Source organism: Salvelinus sp. IW2-2015, linkage group LG5 (genome assembly GCF_002910315.2).
Source record: "Salvelinus sp. IW2-2015 linkage group LG5, ASM291031v2, whole genome shotgun sequence".
Classification (NCBI taxonomy): domain Eukaryota; kingdom Metazoa; phylum Chordata; class Actinopteri; order Salmoniformes; family Salmonidae; genus Salvelinus; species Salvelinus sp. IW2-2015.
Window position 1 is genome coordinate 4,719,235 of NC_036844.1, and position 27,420 is coordinate 4,746,654.

The 27,420-nt window shown below is 41.1% G+C and overlaps 1 protein-coding gene across 1 annotated transcript; it reads right to left on the bottom strand.

Moving 5' to 3' along the window:
- Positions 1-6,369: 6,369 nt before the first annotated feature.
- Positions 6,370-26,763, bottom strand: LOC111964471 (neuropeptide FF receptor 2-like). Its single transcript, XM_023988365.2, is given in 9 exon segments — positions 6,370-6,387; positions 10,844-10,900; positions 10,931-10,983; positions 10,986-11,042; positions 11,045-11,107; positions 11,110-11,620; positions 18,313-18,433; positions 18,549-18,648; positions 26,434-26,763. Coding segments are annotated over 9 exon segments (1,131 nt in total). The 5' UTR covers positions 26,585-26,763.
- Positions 26,764-27,420: the final 657 nt, after the last annotated feature.

Genomic DNA, 27,420 nt, shown 5'->3' on the forward strand with positions numbered 1-27,420 from the left:
TGTAAAACTTAGAAAATCTGAAATATTGTCTGGATTCACAAGACCTGTGTCTTTCGATTGCTGTAGGCTGTGTATTTTTCAGAAGTGTTTTAGGATGAGTATTTTGGTAATTGACGTCGGTCTCTGTAATTATTCCGGCTGCTTCCAAACCTATTTCAGATTGCAGCTGCAATGTAGAACTGTGATTTATACCTGAAATATGCACATTTTTCTAAAAAAAACTATCCTATACCATGAATATGTTATCAGACTGTCATCTTATGAAGTTGTTTCTTGGTTAGTGGCTATATATATCTTTATTTAGTCGAATTAGTGATAGCTACTCATGCAGGAAAAAAATGGTGGAGAAAAATAGTGGTGTCTTTTGCTATCATGGTTAGCTAATAGATTTACATATTTGTCTTCCCTGTAAAACATTTTTAAAAATCAGAAATGATGACTGGATTCACAGATCTGTATCTTTCATCTGGTGTCTTGGACTTGTGATTTAATGATATTTAGATGCTTGTATTACTTGTGACGCTATGCTAGGCTATGCTAGTCAGCTTTTTACTGTGGGGGTGCTCCCGGATCCGGATGAGTAGCAAGTAGAAGTTTAATAGTGATATGTGGTTATGTGGAATTTAGAAAATGTAGTATACCTTAAATGCCTGCATGACATACTCATTTTGGCTTTGACAACAGCTGATCAATTAGATATGGGATGTGCTACCGAAATCAACGAATAGTGGGAAAAACGCAATCTCAGTATTCAAAAATATGTTTTATAGTACAGTTGAAGTCGGAAGTTTACATACACCTTAGCCAAATACATTTAAACATTTAAATTTAATCCGAGTAAGACCATTTGCGACCAAGCTTTAACTTCCTGACTGATGTCTTGAGATGTTGTTTCAATATATCCACATAATTTTCCTACCTCATAATGCCATCTATTTTGTGAAGTGCAACCAGTCCCTCCTACAACATGATGCTGCCACCCCATGCTTCACGTTGAGATGGTGTTCTTCGGCTTGCAAGCCTCCCCCTTTTTCCTCCAAACATAACAATGGTTATTATGGCCAACATTATATTTTTGTTTCATCAGACCAGAGGACATTTCTCCAAATACTACAATCTTTGTCCCGTGTGCAGTTGCAAACCATAGTCTGTTTTTTTATGGCGGTTTTGGAGCAGTGGCTTAGACATCTGTGGCATTATGTTGTGTGACAAAAACTGCACATTTTAAAAGTTGCCTTCTATTGTCCCCAGCACAATGTGCACCTGTGTAATGATCATGCTGTTTAAATCAGCTTCTTGATATGCCACGCCTGTCAGGTGGATGGATTATCTTGGCAAAAGAAGAAATGCTCACTGATAGGAATGTAAACATATTTGTGCACAAATTACACTTTGTGCATATGGAAAATGTCTGGGATATTTTATTTCAGCTCATGAAAAATGGGACCAACACTTTACATGTTGCGTTTATATTTTGTTGCAGATGATCATTACACAGGTGCACATTGTGCTGGGGACAATAGAAGGCAACTTTTAAAATGTGCAGTTTTGTCACACAACATAATGCCACAGATGTCTAAGCCACTGCTCCAAAACCGCCATAAAAAAACAGACTATGGTTTGCAACTGCACACGGGGACAAAGATTGTAGTATTTGGAGAAATGTCCTCTGGTCTGATGAAACAAAAATATAACTGTTTGGCCATAATAACCATTGTTATGTTTGGAGGAAAAAGGGGGAGGCTTGCAAGCCGAAGAACACCATCTCAACCGTGAAGCATGGGGGTGGCAGCATCATGTTGTAGGAGGGACTGGTGCACTTCACAAAATAGATGGCATTATGAGGTAGGAAAATTATGTGGATATATTGAAACAACATCTCAAGACATCAGTCAGGAAGTTAAAGCTTGGTCGCAAATGGGTCTTACTCGGATTAAATTTAAATGTTTAAATGTATTTGGCTAAGGTGTATGTAAACTTCCGACTTCAACTGTACTATAAAACATATTTTTGAATACTGAGATTGCGTTGTTTCCCACTATTCGTTGATTTCGGTAGCACATCCCCATATCTAATTGATCAGCTGTTGTCAAAGCCAAAATGAGTATGTCATGCAGGCATTTAAGGTATACTACATTTTCTAAATTCCACATAACACATATCACTATTAACTTCTACTTGCTACTCATCCCGGATCCGGGAGCACCCCCCACAGTAAAAAAGCTGACTAGCATAGCCTAGCATAGCGTCACAAGTAAATACAAGCATCTAAATATCATTAAATCACAAGTCCAAGACACCAGATGAAAGATACAGATCTTGTGAATCCAGTCATCATTTCTGATTTTTAAAATGTTTTACAGGGAAGACACAATATGTAAATCTATTAGCTAACCATGATAGCAAAAGACACCACTATTTTTCTCCACCATTTTTTTCCTGCATGAGTAGCTATCACTAATTCGACTAAATAAAGATATATATAGCCACTAACCAAGAAACAACTTCATAAGATGACAGTCTGATAACATATTCATGGTATAGGATAGTTTTTTTTAGAAAAATGTGCATATTTCAGGTATAAATCACAGTTCTACATTGCAGCTGCAATCTGAAATAGGTTTGGAAGCAGCCGGAATAATTACAGAGACCGACGTCAATTACCAAAATACTCATCCTAAAACACTTCTGAAAAATACACAGCCTACAGCAATCGAAAGACACAGGTCTTGTGAATCCAGACAATATTGATTTTATGCATACTCAAAGGCCTACTATTTAAGACTCAAGTATGGGTATTTAGACACGGCCAGTGTGTCAGTTGTCATAACTGTGATGTTCTGCTACTCTGTTAAGACATAGTGTTGCGTGGGAACTGGAAACCATGACAGGCTGTGAAATATGTGAAATATTAGACTACCACTTATTTTCCAACAGGATAAAGATTTTCAAAGAGTAAAACATGCATGAATACAGTTACAACATTCAACCACCACTGTATTGATGTGACAGATTCATTAGCCTCCAAATTAAGTAGGATGTCACTCATGAAGTAACATTGTCCTTGTAAACAAGAATACATTTGTCAGAGGAACAATTATTCCTGTTTTGCAGAAGAGCACACAATATTTTGGCACAGAAAAAGCGCCATAAAATGCAGGCAAAAGACACACGTTGTTGAAAATAATATTCACAATAACTTTTAAAATACAACAAAAACAAAAGACAACAGAAAATAAGATCCTTCACTGTATCCAATAAGGGATTTGGTTTGTTGCCGGTTGGTTGGTTACGTTCCCTTTACACCCAGTCCTCCTGTCTGTTTAAAGGCCCAGTGCAGACAAAAAGATGATTTTTCTGATTTGTATATATATATTTCCACACTATGTGGTTGGAACAATACTATGAAGTTGTGAAAATAATGATAATGCCTTTTTAGTTTATGAGCTGATTGAAAAGGCCGCCTGAAATGTCAGCCTGTTTTGATGAGATGCAGCTTTCAGTTTTCTCCTCCCCACTCAGACCATTCCCCGCCGGTCATAGCAAAATTCTCGCTTGAGAAATTGCGCTTTGTAAGAAGGTATTTTTGTCTCTTTTTTGACCATTTTATTTGAAAACAATCACAGTAATGTTCCGTCAGAAAGTATTCACACCCATTGACTTTGTTCTGTCACAACCTGAACAAAAATGGATTACATTTATTTTTTTCTCTCCCATCACAATACCCACTACAAAGTGAGAACATGTTTTTAGAAATGTGTGCAAATGTTTTGAAAATGAAATACAAAACAAATCGAATTTACATACGTAAGTACTCACACCCCTGAGTCAATACATGTTAAAATCACCGTTGGCATCGATTACAGCTGTAAGTCTTTCTGGGTAAGTCTATAAGACAGGGATAGGCAACCCTGGTCCTGGAGTGCCGTAGGTACTGTACATCATGTTTTTGATTTAACCAACCTGGAAGACCAGGTGTTTTCAATTTAGGCAATCACCGAAATGATCAATTAATTCAGTTTCTCAGTGTGCTGCCTAGTTGGGACACCCCTGCTCTAATAGCTTTGCACACCTGGATTATACAAAATATGCACATTATTCTTTTTTAAATCTTCAAGCTCTTTCATGTTGGTTGTTGATCATTGCTAGACAGCCATTTTCAAGATTGCCATAGACTGTAACTAGACCGCTCAGGAACATTCAACTCCAGTGTATATTTGGCCTTGTGTTTTAGGTTATTGTCCTGCTGAAAGGTGTATTTGTCGCCCAGTGTCTGTTGGAAAGCAGAATGAACCAGGTTTTCCTCTAGGATTTTGCCTATGCTTAGCTCTTTTCCATTTATTTTTATCCCCCCCCAAAAATCCCTAGTCCTTGCCGATGACAAGCATACCCATAACATGATGCAGCCACCACCATTCTTGAAAATATGAAGAGTGGTACTCTGATGTGTTGTGGTGTATTTTCCCCCGACATAATGCTTTGTATTCAGGACAAAAAGTTAATTTCTTTCAAAACGTTTTTGCAGTTTAACTTTATTTAGTACCTCATTGCAAAAAGGATGCATGTTTTGGAAAATGTTTTTTCTGTACAGGCTTCCGTCTTTTCACTATGTCATTTAGGTTAGCATTATAGAGTAACTACAATGTTGTTGATCTATACTCAGTTTTCTCCTATCACAGCCATTAAACTCACAGCCATGTAACTGTTTAAAAGTCACAATTGGCCTCATGGTGAAATCCCTGAGCAGCAACTGGTTAGGGAGGATGCCTGTATCTTTGTAGTGACTGCGTGTATTGACACACCATCCAAAGTGTAATTAATAACCTCACCATGCTCAAAGGGAGATCCCATGTCTGCTTTTTTATTTTTACCCATCTACCAATAGGTGCCCTTCTTTGCGAGGCATTGGACAACCTCCCTGGTCTTTGTGGTTTAATCTGTGTTTGAAATTCACTGCTCGACTGAGGGACCTTACAGATAATTGTATGTCTGGGGTACAGAGCTGAGGTAGTCATTACAAAATCATGTTAAACACTGTTATTGCAACTTATCCATGCAACTCATTATGTGACTTGTTAAAGCACATTTTACTTGCCATAACAAAGGGGTTGACTACTTATTGACTCAAGACATATCATCTTTTCCATTTTTATTAATTTGTAAACATTTCTAAAAACATAATTCCACTTTGACATTATGGGGTATTGTGTATAGGCCACTGACACAAAATCTGAATTTAATACATTTGAATTCAGGCTGTAACACAACAAAATGTGGAAAAAGTCAAGGGGTGTGAATACTTTCTGCAGGCACTGTAATTGTTACCCGGACATGATTTGATATTGAGATAAAAACGGCTGTATTGGACCTTTAAGTGTGCAGTAGCATGAGGCATCACCCAGCCCCGCGTGATCTCTTGCCATGTTCTGATCTAGTGTCAGTCCCAAGGCAATTGAATAGACTCATCCTCAGCTCTGAGTGACATCCCATTTGACTGGAAGAAAGACTGTCATATTGTAATTACACCCCCGGACAGTATTAAGAAGCCTCCAGCATCCTCTCACTCCCATTTTTGGCTTAGTACTCTATTGTCCATCTGTAAGGCTGAACCTACGCATATCATCTGTGACATGTGTCAATACTCCTTTAGTGTGAGATGTTCTCCTTAAATGTCACCCGTCAGTAGGGTTGCAAAGCTACCAGTAATTTACTAAAGTTACTGAAATCTAGTGTAATTTTGGTAATTAACAGGTCATCTATGGCAATCTATGGTAACTTTGATCATTTCTACTTGAATAACTTCATATTATTAATTTCCTATATCTGTGTCCATGGTGTACATTCATTTGTAGTGGATAGACCATATGGTCTATTCATAACCTAGTTCATGAAAAAGGCATCTAATCAACAATTACATTTTTCTATTAGCAAAACATTTACAACAAAGGCATATTGACATAGTAAAAAAAGATAAAGGATATTTAATGCTGAAACCCTCATATTAAACACCAATATTGTTCACTAAGTTGATGGTTTATACAGATTTGTCATTTGATTAAAATTAAAATTAAATGACATGTATTTTATGTGATAAGGCCACACAGAGGGACAGAGATAATTACAGATCCCTGTGATAATCTGAAATATCCAAAAAGGCCACTAGATGTCACCTGATAAAATTCCAAAATAAACCTTTAAGTTACCAAAATTCGTATAATTTACGGCTAAACCTTGAACGTTTCCAGTAATATACCCTCACTTTGCAACCCTACCTGTAAGTCATGACCCTAAATAGCCATGTGGAAATGGATGTCTACGTGCACGGTTAAATGAAGGACGAGTGCACCTTCCTTTGTGACACTAAGTGTCTCATAGATCATATATAATCTGCGGAAGGAAGAGAAAGTTGAAGAACAAGATGTCCTAGACATGGTTTTGAAAGATTATATCTTTGGTATGCAAGCAAATGGAATGCAATCATTGAGACCTCTTAAGGAAAAACACATGGATTTCATGTATGAGTTTATGTGAAATTAATGTGATAACATGGGGACGCAAAATTTTAACGTGTAATAACATGAAACTACATGTGACATCATAATTTTTTTTTTTATATATACATTTGCAAACATTTCTAAAAACCTGTTTTTGCTTTGTCATTATGGGGTAGAGTGTAGATTGATAAGGATTTTTTTTTTTTTATACATTTTAGAATAAGGCTGTAACATAACAAAATGTGGAAAAAGTCAAATGGTCTGAATACTTTCTGAATGCACTGTACTAAAGATTGGCTATACATATATTGCACTTGCACTAAAGTATATACAACAACTTGAAGATGTTATGTCTATAAAATCAAATCAAACTTTATTTGTCACATGTGCCCGAATACAACAAGTGTACACCTTACCATGAAATGCTTACTTACAAGCCCTTAACGTGCAGTTGCAGTATGGCAGTTGCAGTATTTTCACATGTGAAATCATGTGTTTTTGGAACTCTGACACATTTGCCATGTGAAAACATGTTTTGGGAAAAATTCACGTGACATTTCACATGTGAAATCATTTGCAAATGTGTTTTTGGAACACTTCACATGAGATCACGTTTCCACATGTGCTTACATGTTGTCACATTCTCACATCTTGTCACATGTAGTTTCATGTTATCACTATGCTTTACATGTTGTCACATTGGTTGCGTTCCCTTGCTCAGACGTTGCATGCATCAACCAATGGTTTCGTGCCACGTCATCGACTGTGTCATTGGGTACCACATAGCATATGATGTGGTTAGCTGATAAAATACCTATCCAGGCATTGTAAGATCTGGCATGCATCAGACACGCCTGGGCAGAGGAACACGCCCATTAACTTCACATAAGATTACATGGGATCACATGAAACACGTGATTACGTGAAATTCATGTGGTTTTTCTGTTAAGGTTGAGGACCACGTTGGGATGTTTGTAAGATGTTCTCATGATGTTTGTGTTATCAGTCGCCAGGACTTCACATGATGACCCCAGATGGTCTCAAATCATCCCAAACCATTATAAGTAAAGTACTGAAATGTATGGTATTGACTAAATACACTCAAGTAAAAGAATGTAATAAAATCAAAAAGTAAGACAAGAAAATGACATAACAATAATGGGGCTGTATACAGGGGGTACAGGTACCGAGTCAATGTGCGGGGGTACAGGTTAGTCAAGGTCATTTGTAAAGTAACTATGCATTGATAATAAACAGCGAGTAGCAGCAGTGTAAAAACACTTGGGGGGTAGGGGGGGGGTCAATGTAAATAGTCCGGGTGGCCATTTTATTAATTGTTCAGCAGTCTTATGGCTTGGGGGTAGAAGCTGTTAAGTAGCCTTTTGGTCCTAGACTTGGCATTCCGGTACCGCCTGCCATGCTGTAGCAGAGAGAACAGTCTATGACTTAAGTGACTGGAGTCTTTGACAATTTTTTGGGCCTTCCTTAGACACCACTTAGTATATAGGTCCTGGATGTCAGGAAGCTTGGCCCCAATGATGTACTGGGTCGTACACACTGTAGCGCCTTACAGTCAGATGCAGAGCAGTTGCCATACCAGGAGGTGATGCAACCGGTCAGGATGCTCTCGATGGTGCAGCTGTATAACTTTTTAAGGATCTGGGGACCCATGCCAAATCTTTCAGTCTCCTGAGGGGGAAAAGGTCTCTTCACAACTGTCTTGGTGTGATTGGACCATGACAGTTCGTTGGTGATGTGGACACCAAGGAACTTGAAACTCTTGACCCGCTCCACTTCAGCCCCGTTGATGTTAATGAGGGCCTGTTCGGCCCACCTTTTCCTATTGCCCACAATCATCTCCTTAAACTTGTTCACATTGAGGGAGAGGTCGCCTCCCTATAGGCTGTCTCGCCTCCCTACCTCCTCCCTATAGGCTGTCTCATTGTTGTTGGTGATCAGGCTTACAACTGTTGTGTCGTCAGCAAACTTAATGATGGTGCTTGGCCACGCAGTCAGGGAGGACAGCGAGTACAGGAGGGGACTAAGCACGGGCCCCTGAGGGGCCCCGGTGTCGAGGATCAGCGTGGCAGATGTGTTGTGAGTTAAAATCCCAGGTGAGAACATAATAATAATTACTGTATAAATAAACATCATGTGATTTTCCACACGTTAAATTGTGTCTTTTTTTCTGTAAGATAAGCCTATCAAAGTGCAGTATAATACAAGATGATGCTGAAATCTAAATGTATTCTATAGTTAATGTTGTAGTTTCCAATCAGACTTCTCCCCATATACAGATTGGCATGTAATATAACATAATATAGAATTGTGTATCTATCAGGGGTTGGAACCTACATTATTTTCCAATCGTTTCGTTCCGAACAGAACCAACATTTTTTTTCTACCTTTCCACTGTCCCGACTAGCATAATAAAGTTCTGAACCGGTTTGAACCAGAATAACGTACCGGTTTATATCGTCCCTTTATGTTCCTTTTTTAACTTGTGACATCTAACCCCCACCCCACCCCCCAAGGGCCTCCATCTTGACAGTGGAGAGTGGAGAGTATATATTTTGTGGAGTTAATATCCTGCAATTCTACACATTTTTCCATAGGGTGTAGAGAAAATGTCGCCGGTTTAAAGCAAGTTTGCTGAAATTCTACAAATTTTGACATGGGGTGGAGAGAAGATTTAGAAATGTTATAACTAATATACTGCAATTCTACTCATTTTGCAATCGGGTGGTGATACACTTTTGCAAATTTAAAGCACATTTTCTGACATTCTACACATTTTGCCATGACTTATGCCATGTTAAAGTAACTGTCCAGTGAAAGTCTCACTTTTAAAAGTTAACATATTCTGTTAATTCATACCCAGGAAATGTTGATGACTCGTCCTATATTTGTGGCCAAAGCATAAATTGGAGAAAAACACTTAAAAAACGCCACCTCAAAACTTTTTAAAATGCTTGCTATATGATGTCATACTCCTGATTAGGATGAGCTGGCCAATCAGTGGTCTACTCGCTTGAATATTATGAATGACCTGTATACATCCACACCATTCTGATGTTGAGGTATGCTCACACCATTCCAACACAAGCTGCTTTTTACTTCATTAAAATGTTTTGGGAAGTAAAACTATTTCACTCATACTGTAAGTAATTATAGGGTATCCGAGTGACTAATAAAATCAATGGGGCCCCCTGGAGGTCAAAGCCCCTGTGCACGTGCCCTCTGTGACCGGTCGGTAATTTGACTACAAGTTTAGATGTCTGGTTAGACTAACTTACCAAGTTCACGGGGCCCTAAGTGTTCGCTTATGTGACTTATGCGAACACTTATGCCTAAGGCTGGCCCTGTTTAATGGACAGACAAGTGTAGGGCGAAAGATGCGACTCCAATTTTTGCGGGGTGTGGAGAGAGCGAGAGAGCGAGTGAGACAGGTGGACATGGAGGAGGTTTTAAGAGTTAATATGGAGGAACTGTGAACATCCGAGACTTGGCTCAACAGCGAGGCTAGCTCAACGCCCTGGACCAGAGCTAGCTAACAAGTATGTGTGTGCAGCAACACCAGAATTCAAGACACATCTAACCTTTTTGTGATAATAAATCCAATGTGAAACGTGATAACTAGAGTATCATTAACTACCCTAGAAAACTAGCTGGCAGGCAGACAGACAATGTAAGGAGAAGTTTCTGACTGACAGAGTGAGTGCTTTGCGGTGCTTTGATGTCCTTTTTTGTGGGACTGAATAAAAAATGCCTACCACTGAGGAAGTACAGTTCCCGCTCAGCCCAGTCAAAACTGTTCGCTGCTCTGGCCCCCCAATGGTGGAACAAACTCCCTCACGACGCCAGGACAGCGGAGTCAATCACCACCTTCCGGAGACACCTGAAACCCCACCTCTTTAAGGAATACCTAGGATAGGATAAAGTAATCCTTCTTCACCCCTCCCCCCCCCCCTTAAAAGATTTAGATGCACTATTGTAAAGTGGCTGTTCCACTGGATGTCATAAGGTGAATGCACCAATTTGTAAGTCGCTCTGGATAAGAGCGTCTGCTAAATGACTTAAATGTAATGTAAATGTCCTGAATGTCTATTGCCACAATATAGCTAGGTACATAACAGGTATGTGTGTGTATTACAGTTCATGCAACAGTACAAATGTTTAACTGTAATTTTAAATATGGAATACAATCTCCAGGTTATCTGAATGTACTCCATGGCATGTACATACCGTATGTGTGTTACAGTACACTGTGTCTAAATGTCTGTTTAAATCTTTCTCTACGTGTCCCATTGGCACATACAGTATGTATGACATGTTTAAATCTGGGATACCTTCTCCAGATCCTCCATGATCAGATCATGCTCCTTCGCGTTGCTCCCCGACGTCCTCTCGGCCCACCCGACCTCGCGCCGACACACATTCTCCCGGCCCAGCCCCTTCCCGTTCACCAAAGCCAATCCTGACCCTACGAGCCGGGCCTGGTGGGCAGATGCAGGTTCTCAGGTAACACTGCGTTGCCTTGGATACGAGCGAGTAGATCTGGCGCTCCATGTAGGCGACGCACAGCTGGAACTTAAACGCGGCCTCGAACCCCGGCGGAAGTTCTCGTTGCAGAAGCCGTAGATGATGGGGTTGACGGAGGAGTTGAAGAAGGCCAGCCAGTGGGCCAGCGGGTACACGTAGATGTTGATGACACGGTGCTGGCTCGCTGTCAGGCTGGCGTAGTCACTCAGCATCATCAACGTCCAGAGCGGCAGCCACGACAGGATGAAAAGCAACGCCACCATCAGCAGCATCTTGATCACCTTCTTCTTCTTCTTCGACACCGTCTGACGGTGGTTGTCCAGGCCGGGCTTCGTCCCACCGCTGCTGCCACTACTGATTCCCGGGCCTGAGGCGGGCACAGCCATCTTGAAGAGGGTGAATCCGATGCGGACGTACATGATGACGATGAGTGACAGTGGGGCTAGGTAGATGTTAGCAAATAGGACGGTGGTGTAGATCTTCCTCATCTCTTGATTGGGCCAGTTCTCACGGCACCAGTAGAAGGGGCGGGTGTTGTTGTAGCCGTCCCCCAGTAGGATCAGGACACGCTGCTCCTTGGTCACCTTGGATAAGATTAGATTTTTTAAAAACTAGATTAATTACATTTTTATTTAAATTGACTTGAATGTCCTCAATGAGGCAATTTGGCCAGTAATTTTGCAGCATACAAAACACTATAATACATACAAAGTGACAGACAGTCACACAACAAATGAATTGCTCGGATGCCTACCCAAGCACCTTAAAGACCATGTTGCAAGTTAAATTTGGTTTAAATTTGTCAATAAAATATAATAGATGGCAATACTCCCAAAAAAGGTCAAACAATTCCCCCCGGGCTGCTAGAGAAAAGAATTTGCGCTAGTAAGGAACGCCCTTCCTCATGTGCACGACAGAGCCTGTAATTTTGCCTGTGACGTTGCACCAGGTGAAGGCTCTGGAGCTGACTGGGGCAACTCAACTGGGAAACATTTCTGTAGAGGAAAGCCAGTTTTTGGGGGGGGGGGGGACTTTAAGCAATTTTAGAATAAGGCTGTAATGTAACAAAATGTGGATAGAGTCAAGGGCTCAGAATACTTTCCGAATGCAGTGGATTGAAGTGGATTTGAAGTGGATTGAAGTGGACTGATTGAAGTGGATTTAACAAGTGACATCAAAAAGGGATCATATCTTTCACCTGGATTCAGCTGGTCAGTCTGTCATGGAAAGAGCAGGTATTTTTTACGTTTTGTATATTCAGTGTATATATTGGGATGCAAACTCTATATCTGACATTGTACAGGTGTCTTCTTTTTTTTAAGGCCATAACCATGTGTGTGAGGTGTATGCTTTCGTTTCAAAATAGATTTGTTTAAGACTACCAATAAACACTCTGTGTGACCCTGATTTAGCCCACTGCAGTAAAAGGTTAATTGCACCCCGGATAGCACGGACCCAGAATTCAGTGGGTCAAACGAACAACTAAAATGAACCAGTCACTCAGAAAAACAAATCATGACTCTCAAGTCAGTAAAAAGGGTTGTTTAAAAAAAAAACGAATCGAACTGCACATCACAACTTCAGTGGTACTGGAAGCAAGGGCTTTACCTGGGAGTACAACAACAGTCTCTCTGTCACAGCCATTCTGTCAACATGTACTGTATGTAACCACTCAATTTCATACGAACTGATACGGATGCAAACACTGACATATTTTCACAGTCCGGACCAACCAAATTTGGTCTTGTTTGGGTTCAGAGCTCATTAGAATAATAGCCAGTGTGTAGAATAATACCAATATATGCAAAGGAGGATATTACATATTTCTACCTTTGTGTACCTATTTAGGATACATCACCATGAAGAGAATGACATTAATATCCATAATTATGCATTTATGTGTAGTACAGATCAGGGACCCATGATATAATTCCGTTAACGTAATTCTGTTACCGTGTGTAAATCCACTTCACTTACTGTAATTCAATAACTAAAAAATGTTTTTTTTCTAAGTCAAGGTGTCATGTGATAGCTGACACCCCATTCTTCCTGCTGACATCTTTGAATCTTAATTCATTGCAGATATTTAACAGAGTTTTTGGAAAAAGTGGACATTTTAGAGATTTTAATACTGTTACCAAACTTTGCATCTGCACAGTTCATCCAGTAAATGTGTTTTTGTGAAATCTTCCATGAACATTTTTCAAAGTAGTCATTGTGCAAAGAGTTTAGTGTAGTTTGTTCAACTTTGAAAAGCATGGTTTTTGTTTGGCATACATTTCAAGTCTCAACTTAATTCCCGTTATCGTGGAATTCCCCTGTTTTTATCTTATTATGGACCTGATCATAACAGCCTGATTGAATCATGCCTTGTTGTTTGATGAATGAAGGACTGTGGTAGGCAAAAATATGTAAACATAGGTATGTTAGTAATGTCAGTGGTGATTGTTGTGTTCACGTTCTTCATGTGTGAATTATCCCCCATCCTCCTATCCTTACCATTGTACCTGCTCTACTAGAGAGGCCAACACTGTCTATGCCATTGCATGCGCCCTACACAATCAGAGGTAAGAAAGAATTTTGCAAACGTTTTGTTGTCCGAGTGCGGGAAATGCTGTAATTAAAGATGACTCTGTGTATTTTTAAAGATCAGACATTGAGGATTAGAACAAATACCACTTTGATGTCGTACAAGCAAGCCAAACACCCTTGAGTCCAAATGTGCAGTTCACATTTCCAAATCATAAAACCCATGTCATATACAGTGTCAACATTATGATCACTATGTGTGATGTACAGTTACAAGATGACATGGCGTCACACCCTGGGTTGTTCTGAACAGCATGAGCCTATGTCTGTTTATTGTGAAGGAAATTTGCCAGGGCACAAGCACCTGAATGTGCTCAAGACTCCTTTCTATGCGCACCAAAAATAACAATCAGCTTCTCTGAATTTCCCTGTGGAAGCCTAACACAGCGAGATCGTATTTTACAACTTAGCTAGTCATGTTGGCAATTGAACAAGCATTCAAATCATGCCCACCTGACCTAGATTGTGATTTATAATGGAACATAAACAACAGTGATTGTGTGATGGCGGGGACGCAGGGTTGTGTTCCAAATGAAACAACTACAAGTGTGCTTGCTCTTGTTTCTCCCCGCTAGGAGTGCTCAAAAAATGACCTTATAGTTGAAGACTCTTCTTTGAGTCGTAAAAGCGCATTGAAATTGCTTTGGAACTGTGTACATTTTGGAGAGATGTGTTTCCACTTGGAGACACCAGCGTTAGTTCAGCGTTTCCCAAACTCTTTTTTTTTTTTTTGCCCTAGCACTACACAGCTGATTCAAATAACCTAATCATCAAGCTTTTATTATTAGAATCAGCTGTGTTTAGTAGTAGAGCAAAATACGAGTTTTTGAAACGCTGGAGTTACTGGTGTCTCCAAGTGGCCACACATCTCTCCAAAATGTGCACAGCTCCATCCTGTCAAATGCCTTCTCAGCATCCAGTGAAGCCAGCGGGACATGGTTCTTTGGTGCGTTTACCTGATCTATAATATCAAAAAGACAGTGAATGTTGTCAGAAGAGTACCTGTCTCTAATAAATCCAGTTTGGTCCACTTTTATTATTTTGGGAAGTTTAGTCTTTTGGCGTGCAATTTGGTAATTATTTTGTAGTCGAATACCAACAAGCTTATGGGCCGGAAGGACGAGCAGGATAGAGGGTCCTTGTCTTTTTTGAGCACGTAGAGTCTGGGAGAGCTCAGCTTTTGCAAAAAAAAATCATCCAGCATTGGCATGAAAATAGGGCTAAGCTGGGGTAAAAAAAGCTTTGTAGAACTCTGGGAAATAATTGCCTCTAGGACCTCCCCAGGAGGGAAGGGGTAATTGACATCTTCTTGGTCAGTCTCTGATAGTTTTGATAGCGAGATTCCCTCTAGGAAGGAATGGAGTTCTGCATACGTATGTTTTCTCTCAGAAGTATATAATTTGCAGTAAACATCATGAAAAGTTTAATTTATCTTATTTGGATCATATGTGACCTCATCTGCTATTCGGATGGCCATGACTGATCGTTTTTTAATTGGTATGCAAGCAATCTGCTAGGCCTATTGCTAGACTTATTGTTATACTCATGGTATTTCTGTTTAGTAAAGAAAACTCTTTTTTATATCTCCCAAGTAGTTTTGCTTTTTTAAGGTGACTCCAGGAGGTGCTGTCTGGGGATTGTTTATGTACTTTTTCGCAGCGTTCCAGCTCCCTCTCAAGATCTAACCTGTGTGCTTCCATTGCTTTTTTCTTAGAGGAAGCATATGCAATTATTTTCTTATTTTACCTTTATTTAACTAGGCAAGTCAGTTTAAGAACAAATTCTTATTTACAATGACGGCGTACCGGGGAACAGTGGGTTAACTGCCTTGTTCATGGACAGAACAACAGATTTTTACAGCAACCTTTCGGTTACTGGCCCAACGCTCTAACCACTAGGCTACCTGCCGCCACACTAAGAGGTCAGTTAGTTGACCTCTTAGTGTGGCTTTGGCAGCGTCCCACATTGTGGCCGGAGAAACAGGAGTCTTTGTTGTTTTGTGTGTAGTTGTCTATCCATGTAGTAACTAATGTACGGAATGATTCGTTTGATTACATGGAGGTGTTGAATTTCCAGCTCTTTGACCTCGGGATGTTTTTGCAGAGGTCAAAGCGGAGGTGAACAAAGGCGTGATCTGAAAGCGCTATGTGTCCGATTGTACACGTGGCTGAATTTATGAAACTCTTTGGGATAAAAATGCATCTATACGAGAGTAGGTGTTATGGACATTGGAGTAGTATGTATAGATGAGCTATTTGTCTCTCTCCAGATATCTATCAGTCCCATGTCTTTAGTAAGAGAGTTCAACATCTTTGCCGATCTAGGGTTTGTGGTGGGGACTTGAGTTGATTTGTCCTGAGTTTATTTGGGTACAATTAAAATTTTCAGCCAGCACTCCAAAGGAAACACAATGCTCGTTGAACAGGGTTATCTTTTTTGACATGAAAGCAGGAGTATATGTTTTAGATGCATATATATTTACGATAGTAACTATTTGCCCATACAGTGACCCAGTTATCAGAAATAATCTCCCCTCTGGATCACATAAGTTTTTGTCAATTATGAATGGAACATGCTTATGGATAAGTATGGCTGTGCCTCTACTGTTAGAGTTGAAAGATTTTTTATTTTTTTTATTTTTTATTTCACCTTTATTTAACCAGGTAGGCTAGTTGAGAACAAGTTCTCATTTGCAACTGCGACCTGGCCAAGATAAAGCATAGCAGTGTGAACAGTTAACAACACAGAGTTACACATGGAGTAAACAATAAACAAGTCAATAACATAGTAGGAAAAAAAAGAGGGAAAAAAAGAGAATCTATATACAATGGGTGCAAAAGGCATGAGGAGGTAGGCAATAAATAGGCCATAGGAGCGAATAATTACAATTTAGCAGATTAACACTGGGGTGATAAATCATCAGATGATCATGTGCAAATAGAGATACTGGTGTGCAAATGAGCAGAAAAGTAAATAAATAAAAACAGTATGGGGATGAGGTAGGTAAATTCGGTGGGCTATATACCGATGGACTATGTACAGCTGCAGCGATCGGTTAGCTGCTCAGATAGCAGATGTTTAAAGTTGTTGACAATTAAGCCACAGATGAAAGGGACAACCTATTCAGTTTTTAGTTTGTTTCCTTTGATTCGTCTCGTCTTCTTACTTTCGCCACTAAGGGGAGTCACCCGATTTCTGGGGGTCTTTACTCCTACAGTTGTGCTTGCAAGTAAACTGCTGCTCTGTTCGCGAGCAGTTTTCTGCTGAAGGCAGTTCTTTGTGGTGATAAAATGGGATGATTGCCATCCCTTTTTTTTTGTCATTACTGAATTATTTAAAGTAATAAAAACATTACAATGCTGTTAGAAGGTCAAGTAAAAATCTAAACCAGTCTGTAAAAAAAGACCTGTATATAGTTATCTTTCACGGTTTACCACCCAGCCAATCTATTCTGTGCATATGACAAATAGACTTGACTTTGATTTTGTGATGTGTACAGCCAGGAAACTTCAGCGACACTGTATGTTATCAGGTAAGTTCACTGGAGTACTCAACATGATCATGCCACGTGAACAGACCTATAAACACGGCTTGAACACCAACCTGTCTGTTTCCCATCATATCCTTGGGGTGTGCCAAAGCCATGTATGTGTGACACGGCGTCAAAAACTCCCAAGAACTGTCCGTTTGCGGAAACGTATGCTGGAATTTTCAACCCAGAAACGTGTCTTTTCATGCAGTGATATCAGATAGATACATACAGTACCAGTCAAAAGTTTGGACGCACCTACTCATTCAAGGGTTTTTCTTTATTTTTACTATTTTGTACACTGTAGAATATTCGTGAAGACATCAAAACTATGAAATTACACATATGGAATCATGTAGTAACCAAAAAAGTGTTAAACAAATCAAAATATATTTTATAATTGTTACGAATCCCGCCGAGGATGGTGCCTCTTCCCGTTCGGGCGGCGCTCGGCGGTCGTCGTCTCCGGTCTACTAGCTGCCACCGATCCCCTTTTCTGTTTTCATTTAGGTTTGTCTAATTGGTATCACCTGTTTTGTGTTTAGGGTAGGGGGTTATTTAAACCCAGTTGGCCCGCCGACTTTTGTGCGGGCTTGTTTATTCTGTTTGTTGTGGTGGTGTTTTTTGTATAGTGGATTCGGTCCTATTTATGTTGGACAGTATTTTGACGCGCCCGTTGTTTGTGTGGCGTAGCCGCTTCAGAGATTATTTCTGGGTGAAATAATAAATTTCCACTTGATCATTTATTTCCCTGCTCTCTGCACCTGACTCCTTCATTTTCACCATCGGAATTGTGACAATAATGGAGATTCTTCAAAGTTGCCACCCTTTGCCTTGAAAACAGCTTTGCACATTCTTGGCATTCTCTGAACCACCTTCATGAGGAATGCTTTTCCAACAGTCTCGAAGGAGTTTTTTGATGTCTTCACTACTTTTCTACAATGTAAAAAATCGTCAAAATAAAGGAAAACCCTTGAATGAGTAGATGTGTCCAAACTTTTGACTGGTACTGGTACTGTATATGCACTGTATTGTTTTGCTTTTGTAAAAGTGAAATATGGCCTTTAACATTGATGTTGAACCTGACATTTTGATCAATGTGTCCCTCTCAAGTCATTTGAATAATAAAACCTGAGATGTACCAGCATTAGACAGTACCTGGAGCATGACCCCTGAAGGACACATGATGGAGATAGCCAGGACCCAGATGATGACAATGATCAGCGTGGCGGTGGAGATGGTCAGCTTCTGCTTGAAGGGGTATACGATGCAGCGGAACCTGTCATAGGGAGAGGAGAGAATGGATTGTTCCTTACTGAACATTTTCAACACACACACACTTTTTTTTTCACACACACAGCTTAATTCATGATGTCATCAGAAAGAAACCTCACCTGTCCACAGCTATTGCCACCAGAGTAAAGACAGAAGCTGACACTGATATGCCTTGAACCATCCCACTCAGCTTACACACTAAACTTCCAAAAGGCCAGCCTGTCAAATAAGACAAAGACGTGACATGTAGAATATACAAGAAAATAAGATATCTGTGACAAATAATGAGTCAGTAGTGGATCCTTAGCTTGAATCACTTTTTCTTAAGAAAAAGGTACACTCTTGGAAAAAAGTGTCTAGAACCTCTAGTGTCTATCTAGAACCTTAAAGGATTCTTTGGCTGTCACCATTGGAGAACCCTTTGAATAACCCTTTTTGGTTTGAGTAGAACCCCTTTTATTCCATGTAGAACCCAAAACAGTTCTACCTGGAACCAAAAAGGGTTCTACCTGGAACCAAAAAGGATTTCCTATGAGGATAGCCGAAGAACCCTTTTGGAACCCTTTTTTCATAAGCATGAACAAAAATGAATAGGGACTGAGTGACGGAATACGTGGAAAGACAAGTAGATTAATTGGAAACTGTGTAATAGACATTGGATCAAAGTAGATAGCACTAAGCACTCTAAGCTCATGACTGTGCCACTTACAGTAAGTTCTGTATAGAAGCAGCCACGGTTGACAGTCTTAGACTGATTTTGTCCATTAGACCTAACAGCTGTCAGAATATGACCATTAGAGTAAACACAAACATTCAGGGAAAACAACCCCAGTACCACCAACATGTCAGCGGTAGCCGGGTGCTAACCAGGGGTTGGAACCGATTCAGAGAGCAGAACTGAAAAACGGAAAATAACAAACATTTTCAAGGAACAGAAACAGAACCGGGAATGAAGTGATCTATACTGTTCCTGAATCATTCTTTTTCAAAGCATGGGCACCGGTTAATAACCTTATTTTATGTTCCACAAAAAACAACAAAGCACCTGTCACTCAGAAACTTCTTCCAGTGTCTGCCTGCCAGCTGAAAATCTGTGTAGCCTACCTCCCCTCCCCCCTCTGAATATTTATTTTTCATTAGAGAAGAATGGATTAACTTTTTCAATGCTAGTTAAAGATACTATTGTTTCACATTGGATTTATTAACTACAAAAAGGTAATTTTAAACGTTGGTGCCGATCTGCACACACACGCTTGTTAGCTAGCTCTGGTCCAGCGTTAAGCCAATCGGAAATTCAAAGTCCTCCACAGAAGCTGCTCCTCCCGAGATATAATTCTGTAGGTATAAGTCAGATAATGCATGTCATAACATAATGCACTAGAACAAGGGTCGGCAACCTAAGACATGCGTGCCAGCCTTGGCATGTGTAACCGATGTGAAATGGCTTGCTAGTTAGCGGTGTTGCACGCTAATAGCGTTTCAATCGGTGACGTCACTCGCTCTGAGACCTGAAGTAGTTGTTCCCCTTGCTCTGCAAGGGCCGTGGCTTTTGTGGAGCGATGGGTAACGATGATTCGTGGGAGGCTGTTGTCACGTGTGCAGAGGGTCCCTGGTTCGAGCCCAGGTAGGGGCGAGGAGAGGGACGGAAGCAATACTGTTACATTGATGCTGTTGACCCGGATCACTGGTTGCTGCGGAAAAGGAGGAGGTCAAAAGGGGAGTGAGTGTAACCGATGTGAAATGGCTAGCTAGTTAGCGGTGGTGCGCGCTAATAGTGTTTCAATCGGTGATGTCACTCGCTCTGAGACCTGAAGTAGTTGTTCCCCTTGCTCTGCAAGGGCCGTGGCTTTTGTGGCGCGATGGGTAACGATGCTTCGAGGGTGGCTGTTGTCGATGTGTGCAGAGGGTCCCTGGTTCAAGGCGAGGAGAGGGACGGAAGCAAAATTGTTACACATGCAACACATTATATATTTTATATAGTAAAACATATACATAAAGCCACTCCTATGAAGTCACAATTAGAACGAATTCAAATGAATACATCAAAGTTAAAATGACCATAGCATTAAAACTGCTGACCACAACTGCATGTCAGACAAATACACATTATGCAATGAAATAAGAGGCATGCCATCAAAGGAATGACTTACAATCATCAAGGACGCTTGCCAAACAATATCGACCAAACAATGGCGAAAATCAGAAAGTACAATACAAAGATCTATAGATGCGTTTGAAAAGGAGCGAAAACGGCGCCGGATTCAACACCTTGGACAGCGCCTTGCCCATCTGATGCAGGTAGGCCTTTAGTGGAGCTCGGTTGTGCTAATGGACAGCACCTCCGTTTAGCGAGCTATGGAATGCATCCGTGTGTCCGCAATTAGACATTCAACAAACACAATTAGTTATAATGCACATATAAAATCATAACTGGCATGCAGATCGGTAGAAATGGTAGGATAAATTGTAAAATGGCACTCCACACAAAAAAAGTTGCCGACCCCTGCACTAGAAGTGCCCTAGCCCTATGGGTGGTAAATCATTTCATCTGATTAATTTGATTCAATGCAATTTCATCTTTGAGGACTGCAACCGTAGAAATACAATTTCTTTATGCCTATTAATATGCCATTGTCAACTTCCTGTCTATGCTTATTTTGCTCACTGTCAATTGCTCGCTGTCCAGTAAATTAGAATTATGATTAATGCAGTCAGTCTACCGATTCAAAATTGGCCTACAAACGCTCCTTTGCATTATGACAGCTAAATCTCCCATAGTAACCGTGCCATTCCAAACACAAAAACAGCCAAATATAGTAGCCAGTTGTATGTAAGAGACAACGCTCTTCTTTTGGTCTTAAAATGGCTTACCGTGTTATAATATAGATTATCAATTTATTTTCCCGTGTCTATTCTCTTCCTTAGTTGTCTGTCAATGCTGTACAATGTTATAGCGAAAGCAAATGCTTAAGAATGAATGATTTGCCATTTATAATGGTTGATATCCAACCGTTGGATCAAGAAATTATTGTAGGCCTATTTGCTGCAAATGAGCGCAAACTAAACCATAATGGTGCCATGCATCTGACTTGATTGTTGGTGATTGAATGTGTTGTTTTTTTAATATAAATATATTGTTTTAATGTATTTATTTATTTGCTAGGGACAAATACAATGATTCAATGTTTTAATTTTATCTATCCCTAACATATTAGGCTATTATTATCTACTTATATATTATCTATAACTGCCTAAAACTCTTATAAACCATCTAATAATAAAAACTCAGTCATAACAGTTTTAGTTAAAAGACCATCTTTTTTTATAGGTCCTGAAAAGTTATTCTGATTCCCATGTAAAATAGCCTTTTGAGTGACTATTTTTGAGGGATATAAACACTCAGAATTTGAGAAAATGTACTTAGTCTCTCATGGCTAACTACCAGGAAGTTAGAAAAGACAGGCTAGGTGGGCGGAGAGTGTTACGGCTTTCTTCCTGGGGTGAAGGAGAGGACCAAAATGCAGCGCGGCTAGTGTTCAACATGATTTAATAAAGAAGAGACGATAACGTGAACACTATACAAAATACAAAATAACAAATGTGAAAACCGAGACAGTCCTATCTGGTGCAGAACACAAAGACAGAAGACAACCACCCACAATCCCTAACACAAAACAAGCCACCTATATATGATTCTCAATCAGGGACAACGATTGACAGCTGCCTCTGATTGAGAACCATATTAGGCTGAACACAGAAACAGACAAACTAGACACACAACATAGAATGCCCACCCAGCTCATGTCCTGACCAACACTAAACAAGCAAAACACACAAGAACTATGGTCAGGATGTGACAGAGAGCTTGTATTCATGAGCTCGCCTTTATTGACAGCTCTTTGAAACTCCTATGTCAAGAAACTTGGATGCAGTGAGCAGTGTTGCAAAAAAATTATCTCAAGAAAACTTGGTGATGTACAAAACAACTCAAACAACATTTAAATGTAAGAAATTATGTCAATGATTTATATATCTCCCATTTGGCATGTCTCTTGTGTCGCAGTTCACAGCAACACCGATTGATGTGTTGAAATGACAACTGGTAGAGTTTTTAACGACCCTTCCCCGCCTTTTGTTCCATGCTGGCTGAAGACCTAGCTAGACAGTAACTAGCTAACATCAGATACAGATGAAAGGGGAGACATTTAAGTATCTTTGCCATGGATGGATAGTGTAAACTTTTAATTATATTTGCTGACACCCTACAGTCAAATTTTGGCACCAGTAGAGTAGCTATCTAGTTATATAAATCACGCCCCTCCACAAACACACCTTCTCCGATGTTGGTTACTGGGCGGTACTTATTCAAATGAGGTAAGAGAATATCATGTTACCATTGGTGTATTAAAATGCGAGTTAGGGTGATGTCACCCTAGCCCCTTAATAATCCCGCCTCCTGAATTCAAGTGTTTGACATGGGGGAATGGACCACTAACTTTATGATCAAACTTAATTAATGTATAAGCAACAGTCATTTTTCTTTTAGTCATCATACTTTGATCTGGTTTCATCCAAATATCATCAAATTCCACGAAAACATGATTTTGACTGTTCATGACTTTTAAGCAAACTTTTAACATCTCTACACTACCAGGGAACAGAGGAATAAAAGTGGCCAGCCAAATGTGAGGATGACACGCTTCTTTTGAGCCTAAAAATGAAGAAAATCGACACAGAATTGTAGGAGCAGATTATCTCACAGCTTCTAATTTTTTGCATATTAAAATATACATGTCATTACAATGTGCCCAGGGATTCAAGCCAAGCCTCCTGTTCCACCCTCTCTTCCTCTCCCCCCAAGTGCAAAATTTCAGTCTCATCTCGCACCCTACACTTGTCTGTAAATAACTAGGTAGCTTGTCTGCTCCATAGCAAGCTGCTCTATCCGCATTGATTGGTGAAGTATTTTAATGAGCTAAATGTTTAAAAAAACACTGTAGATTTTAAAGGTTAAAAAAGGAACAATATAAACCGGTACTTTGTTTTTTTCCGAACTGGTTCAGAACTTTATTTTGCTACTCGGAACAGTGGAACGGAATGAAAATAAATAGTGGTTCTGTTCAGAACAAAACAATTGGAGCTTTTTCTACAGCTGCAGACGTTCCTACAAAAAAGCAGCGGTTCGATCAAACAAGGGTTGACTCGGTCTGAGTACTGACCATCGCAATCAGATAAGGTCCCGCAGGGGGCCTCTCTTATCTTTCAATGAAAAACATTCTTCACAAGTGGTTCCAGAGGACCAGGGGTACCAACTCTGTATTTATACTCACAAAACCAATTATGTTTCGGGGAATCTCAAATTGTCTTGTCGGAAGAGGGATTTGACTGGCTACAGCACTTCCACCAAATCCACCCCTCGCTAAGCGGTTATTAGGAATCTGAGACATTTTTCTTTAGCTGTCGGGGCAAGGCGTAAACGTGGGGGAAATATTTGAAGAGTATGGGCTGTGATGTGACTTTTGAAAGTCTAAGGTGTTCAATGTCAACATTAAATTTCACCCAAGAAAGCTTCACAGATCGAGGAATTGTGAATTTACACTTTGAATTACATTTTGGATACACGGAATGGTTATTAGAATTCTGTCAGGTTGCCCAGAAAAGCAAGAATGCTGATTCAAAATAAATTGAGAATAAATTATAATTGTGCATCATTTTATTGAGTTTGTGTCCTTTATTTAATGGGATAAATATATATATTTTTTACCGGGGGCAAGGCTAGCCTCCTGGCCCCGGCAAGGCCCAGCCCTCCCTGGCCCCGGATATTTCATTCATTCTTAAGGGTGGGTTACCATGCGCAGGGCTGAACTGTGAACGACAGTGTGGAGCTCCATAGGGTGGGCTTAGGGAGTAGGCCATGGTCTCAGGCCCAGGGAGAGGTCAGGCAAGAGGGCAGGCAGGTGGATAGGCAGGGCAGGCATGGAGGGCAGGCATCGAGTGTAGGCCTAGAGCTCTGGGCTTAGGCTGTGGAGCTCCAGTGTAAGGCGTGGAGCTCCAGAGGGTGAGGCAGGAGTCAAACGCAGAAAGTGGGTGCCTCGAGGGGGGCAGAAGTCAACATGTCAGTGGGAGCCTGTCTGGAGCTCCATAGAGGGCCAAGGGAGAAGGTTGAAAAGTGGGACTGTCATTTTTCAGAGTGCTCCTATTGATTTGTATTGGGTGACCAGGTATTGGGTGCCCGCGGTTAAACTGCTCTAAAACGGCCAGTGGCTCCCCCCAGTGACTGACCCCGGGTAGGGGCCTTGGTCTCCCCAGTCGTGGTCTCCCCCAACAAAGCCATGGACCCCCAGCACACCCTTGGGGGGCCCTGGAGCTTTCCCCCTTTCCCGCTCGGATACCAGGTGCATGGATCCAGTGTGCGGTTCCTACTAAAGTAAATCCCTGATATTTATATGCTTGAATCTCTCCCAATACGGACTTGTTGGGGGTCGATTGGGGGTCGCTGGTGAACCACGTCTTCCCAACTTTCTCTCCCAACACGGACCTGTTGGATCCCATCGCCTGGATTGGCCTATAGTGAGAAGTTCATGGAACTGGCAGTGCGGTGCCAGGACAACAACCTCTCGCTCATTGTGAGCAAGACAAAGGAGCTGATCTTAGACTACAGGAAAAGGCGGGCCAAAAATGCCCCCATTAACATCAACGGGGCTGTAGTGGAGCGGGTCGAGAGTTTCAAGTTCCTTGGTGTCCACATCACCAATGATCTACCATAGTCAAAACACACCAAGACAGTCGTGAAGAGGGCACGACAAAACCTTTTCCCCCTCAGGAGGCTGAAAAGATTTGGCATGGGTCCCCAAATCCTCAAAAAGTTATTCAGCCGCACCATCGAGAGCATCCTGACTGGTTGCATCACCGCCTGGTATGGCAACTGCTCGCCGTCTGACCATAAGGCGCTACAGAGGGTAGTGCGTACAGTCCAGTACATCACTGGGACCAAGCTTCCTGCAATCCAGGACCTATATAATAGGCGGTGTCAGATTAAAGCCCATAAAATTGTCAGAGACTTCAGTCACATAAGTCATAGACTGTTTTCTCTGCTACCGCATGGCAAGCGGTACTGGAGCACCAAGTCTAGGACCAAAAGCTTCTACCCCCAAGCCATAAGACTGCTGAACAATTAATCAAATGGCCACTGGACTATTACATTGACACCCCTCCACCCCCTCACCCCTACCTACATGTACAAATTACCTCTAACCTGTACCCCCGCACACTGACTCGGTACCTGTACCCCCTGTATATAACCTCGTTATTGTTATGTTATTGTGTTACTTTTTATAATTTTTTACTTTAGTTTATTTGGTCAATATTTTCTTAACTCTTCCTAAAGTGCACTGTTGGTTAAGGGCTTGCACGTAAGCATTTCACGGTAAGGTCTAGAATTGTTGTTTTCGGCGCATGTGACAAATAAAGTTTGATTTGATTGTGCCAGACTGGCTCTCCCCCTTTCTCCATCTAGCCACTAGCCTCCGCGTAAAAACAAAATGGTGAAAACACCTTGCTGCCCCAGGTTCCTCCTGGCCGCAGGTGTACTCTCAGGCCCAGTGAGAGGGAATGTGAGTGGGTAGAGATTGTGGGTCTACGTCCCTGGAGGTCTGACTATAGAGAGTCAAGGTGGAGTTCCATGGATGGATGGGTGACAAAAGTGGATGTTTGATCATGTACTTTTCACCCACGTATTACATGGGCTGCAGCGAGGTGCAAACTCAAGACCCTTGGGTCGGGAGGCGACACTTTTACCAGGTGTCCTATAAGGACAGAGCGAGCTAGTGCACCCACGTCCTTACCAACCACTGCCTGTTGATTGCCTGCCCAGGTGCCCTCCACAGCTGTGGGCAGTCCTGCAATTGTGTAAGGTTGAGCCAAAGTTTGGACATGAAGCTATGGTTAGTGTTGTGGTTGAGGGTTAGGGTTAAGGTAAGGGTTCGGAGGCCTTTGAGTACTAACCTGTTATGATGTTGTCCACCAGGGTAGTGGGCATACAGAATATGCCAACCAACAAATCACTAATAGCCAGATTGAGTATGAAGAGATTGGTGACTGTCCTCATATTCTTGCTCCGCAGCACGATGAAACACACCACACCATTCCCCACCATACAGACCAGGAAGATGAGCAGGTAGGACACAATGAAGACTACCGCCACCGAGGGCTCGTGGAGGTACAAGTCCACATAGGTGATATTCTGATGGGTGGAGTGGTAGGGTGGGTATTGGAGGTATTGGGGGTCCCTTGAGGAGTTGAAGTACAAGGTGTTCCAGTCTTCTGAGCTGTTGGAGCAGTTGGGATCGAGAGTCTGCGTCATGGTGGAATCTGAGGAGGGATTGAGGGGATGAGGGACAGAGAGAGAAAGAGAAAATGGGAGGGAGAGTATGACAGCGAGATGGTGGTTTTAGATTGTGGGTTTCTTTGTGCTGTACAGATAGTGAAATGATTTGGCACGTTGGACACCTTGTGAATATACTGTAGTGGTTGACAAAATAAAAGTTCTGGTAGAGATGATGTGCAACAGTCTGGCTATTTTCATATTTGATTTTTTTCTCCGTCAAAAGCCATCTTTCTATTGTGGCGTTGAACCTTGAAGCCGCTTACCATTGGCATACAGTACACCATATGTGATAAATCTTATATTGCGTGTACTGTAGGTCTCTATGGATGTGTGTGTGTGTGGCAGTAAGTGGAGGGAGGCGTAAACCGTGCTGTAGTGGAGGGTAAACGCAAGTAAATGACGTTTACAAACCTTTTTTATTTTGCTCAAGCGTTTACCCACCTTTTGTGGGAAAATGCATTAAAAGTATAGGGAGCGTTACTTCTTTAAACAATCCTTAATGGCTTTCAGCATTCACCCACCTATTATTTTACCACTACATCACTGGGTGTAACCATTTCAACCTTTCAAGTCATTCAGATTTAAATTACCAGGACCGTGTGCTG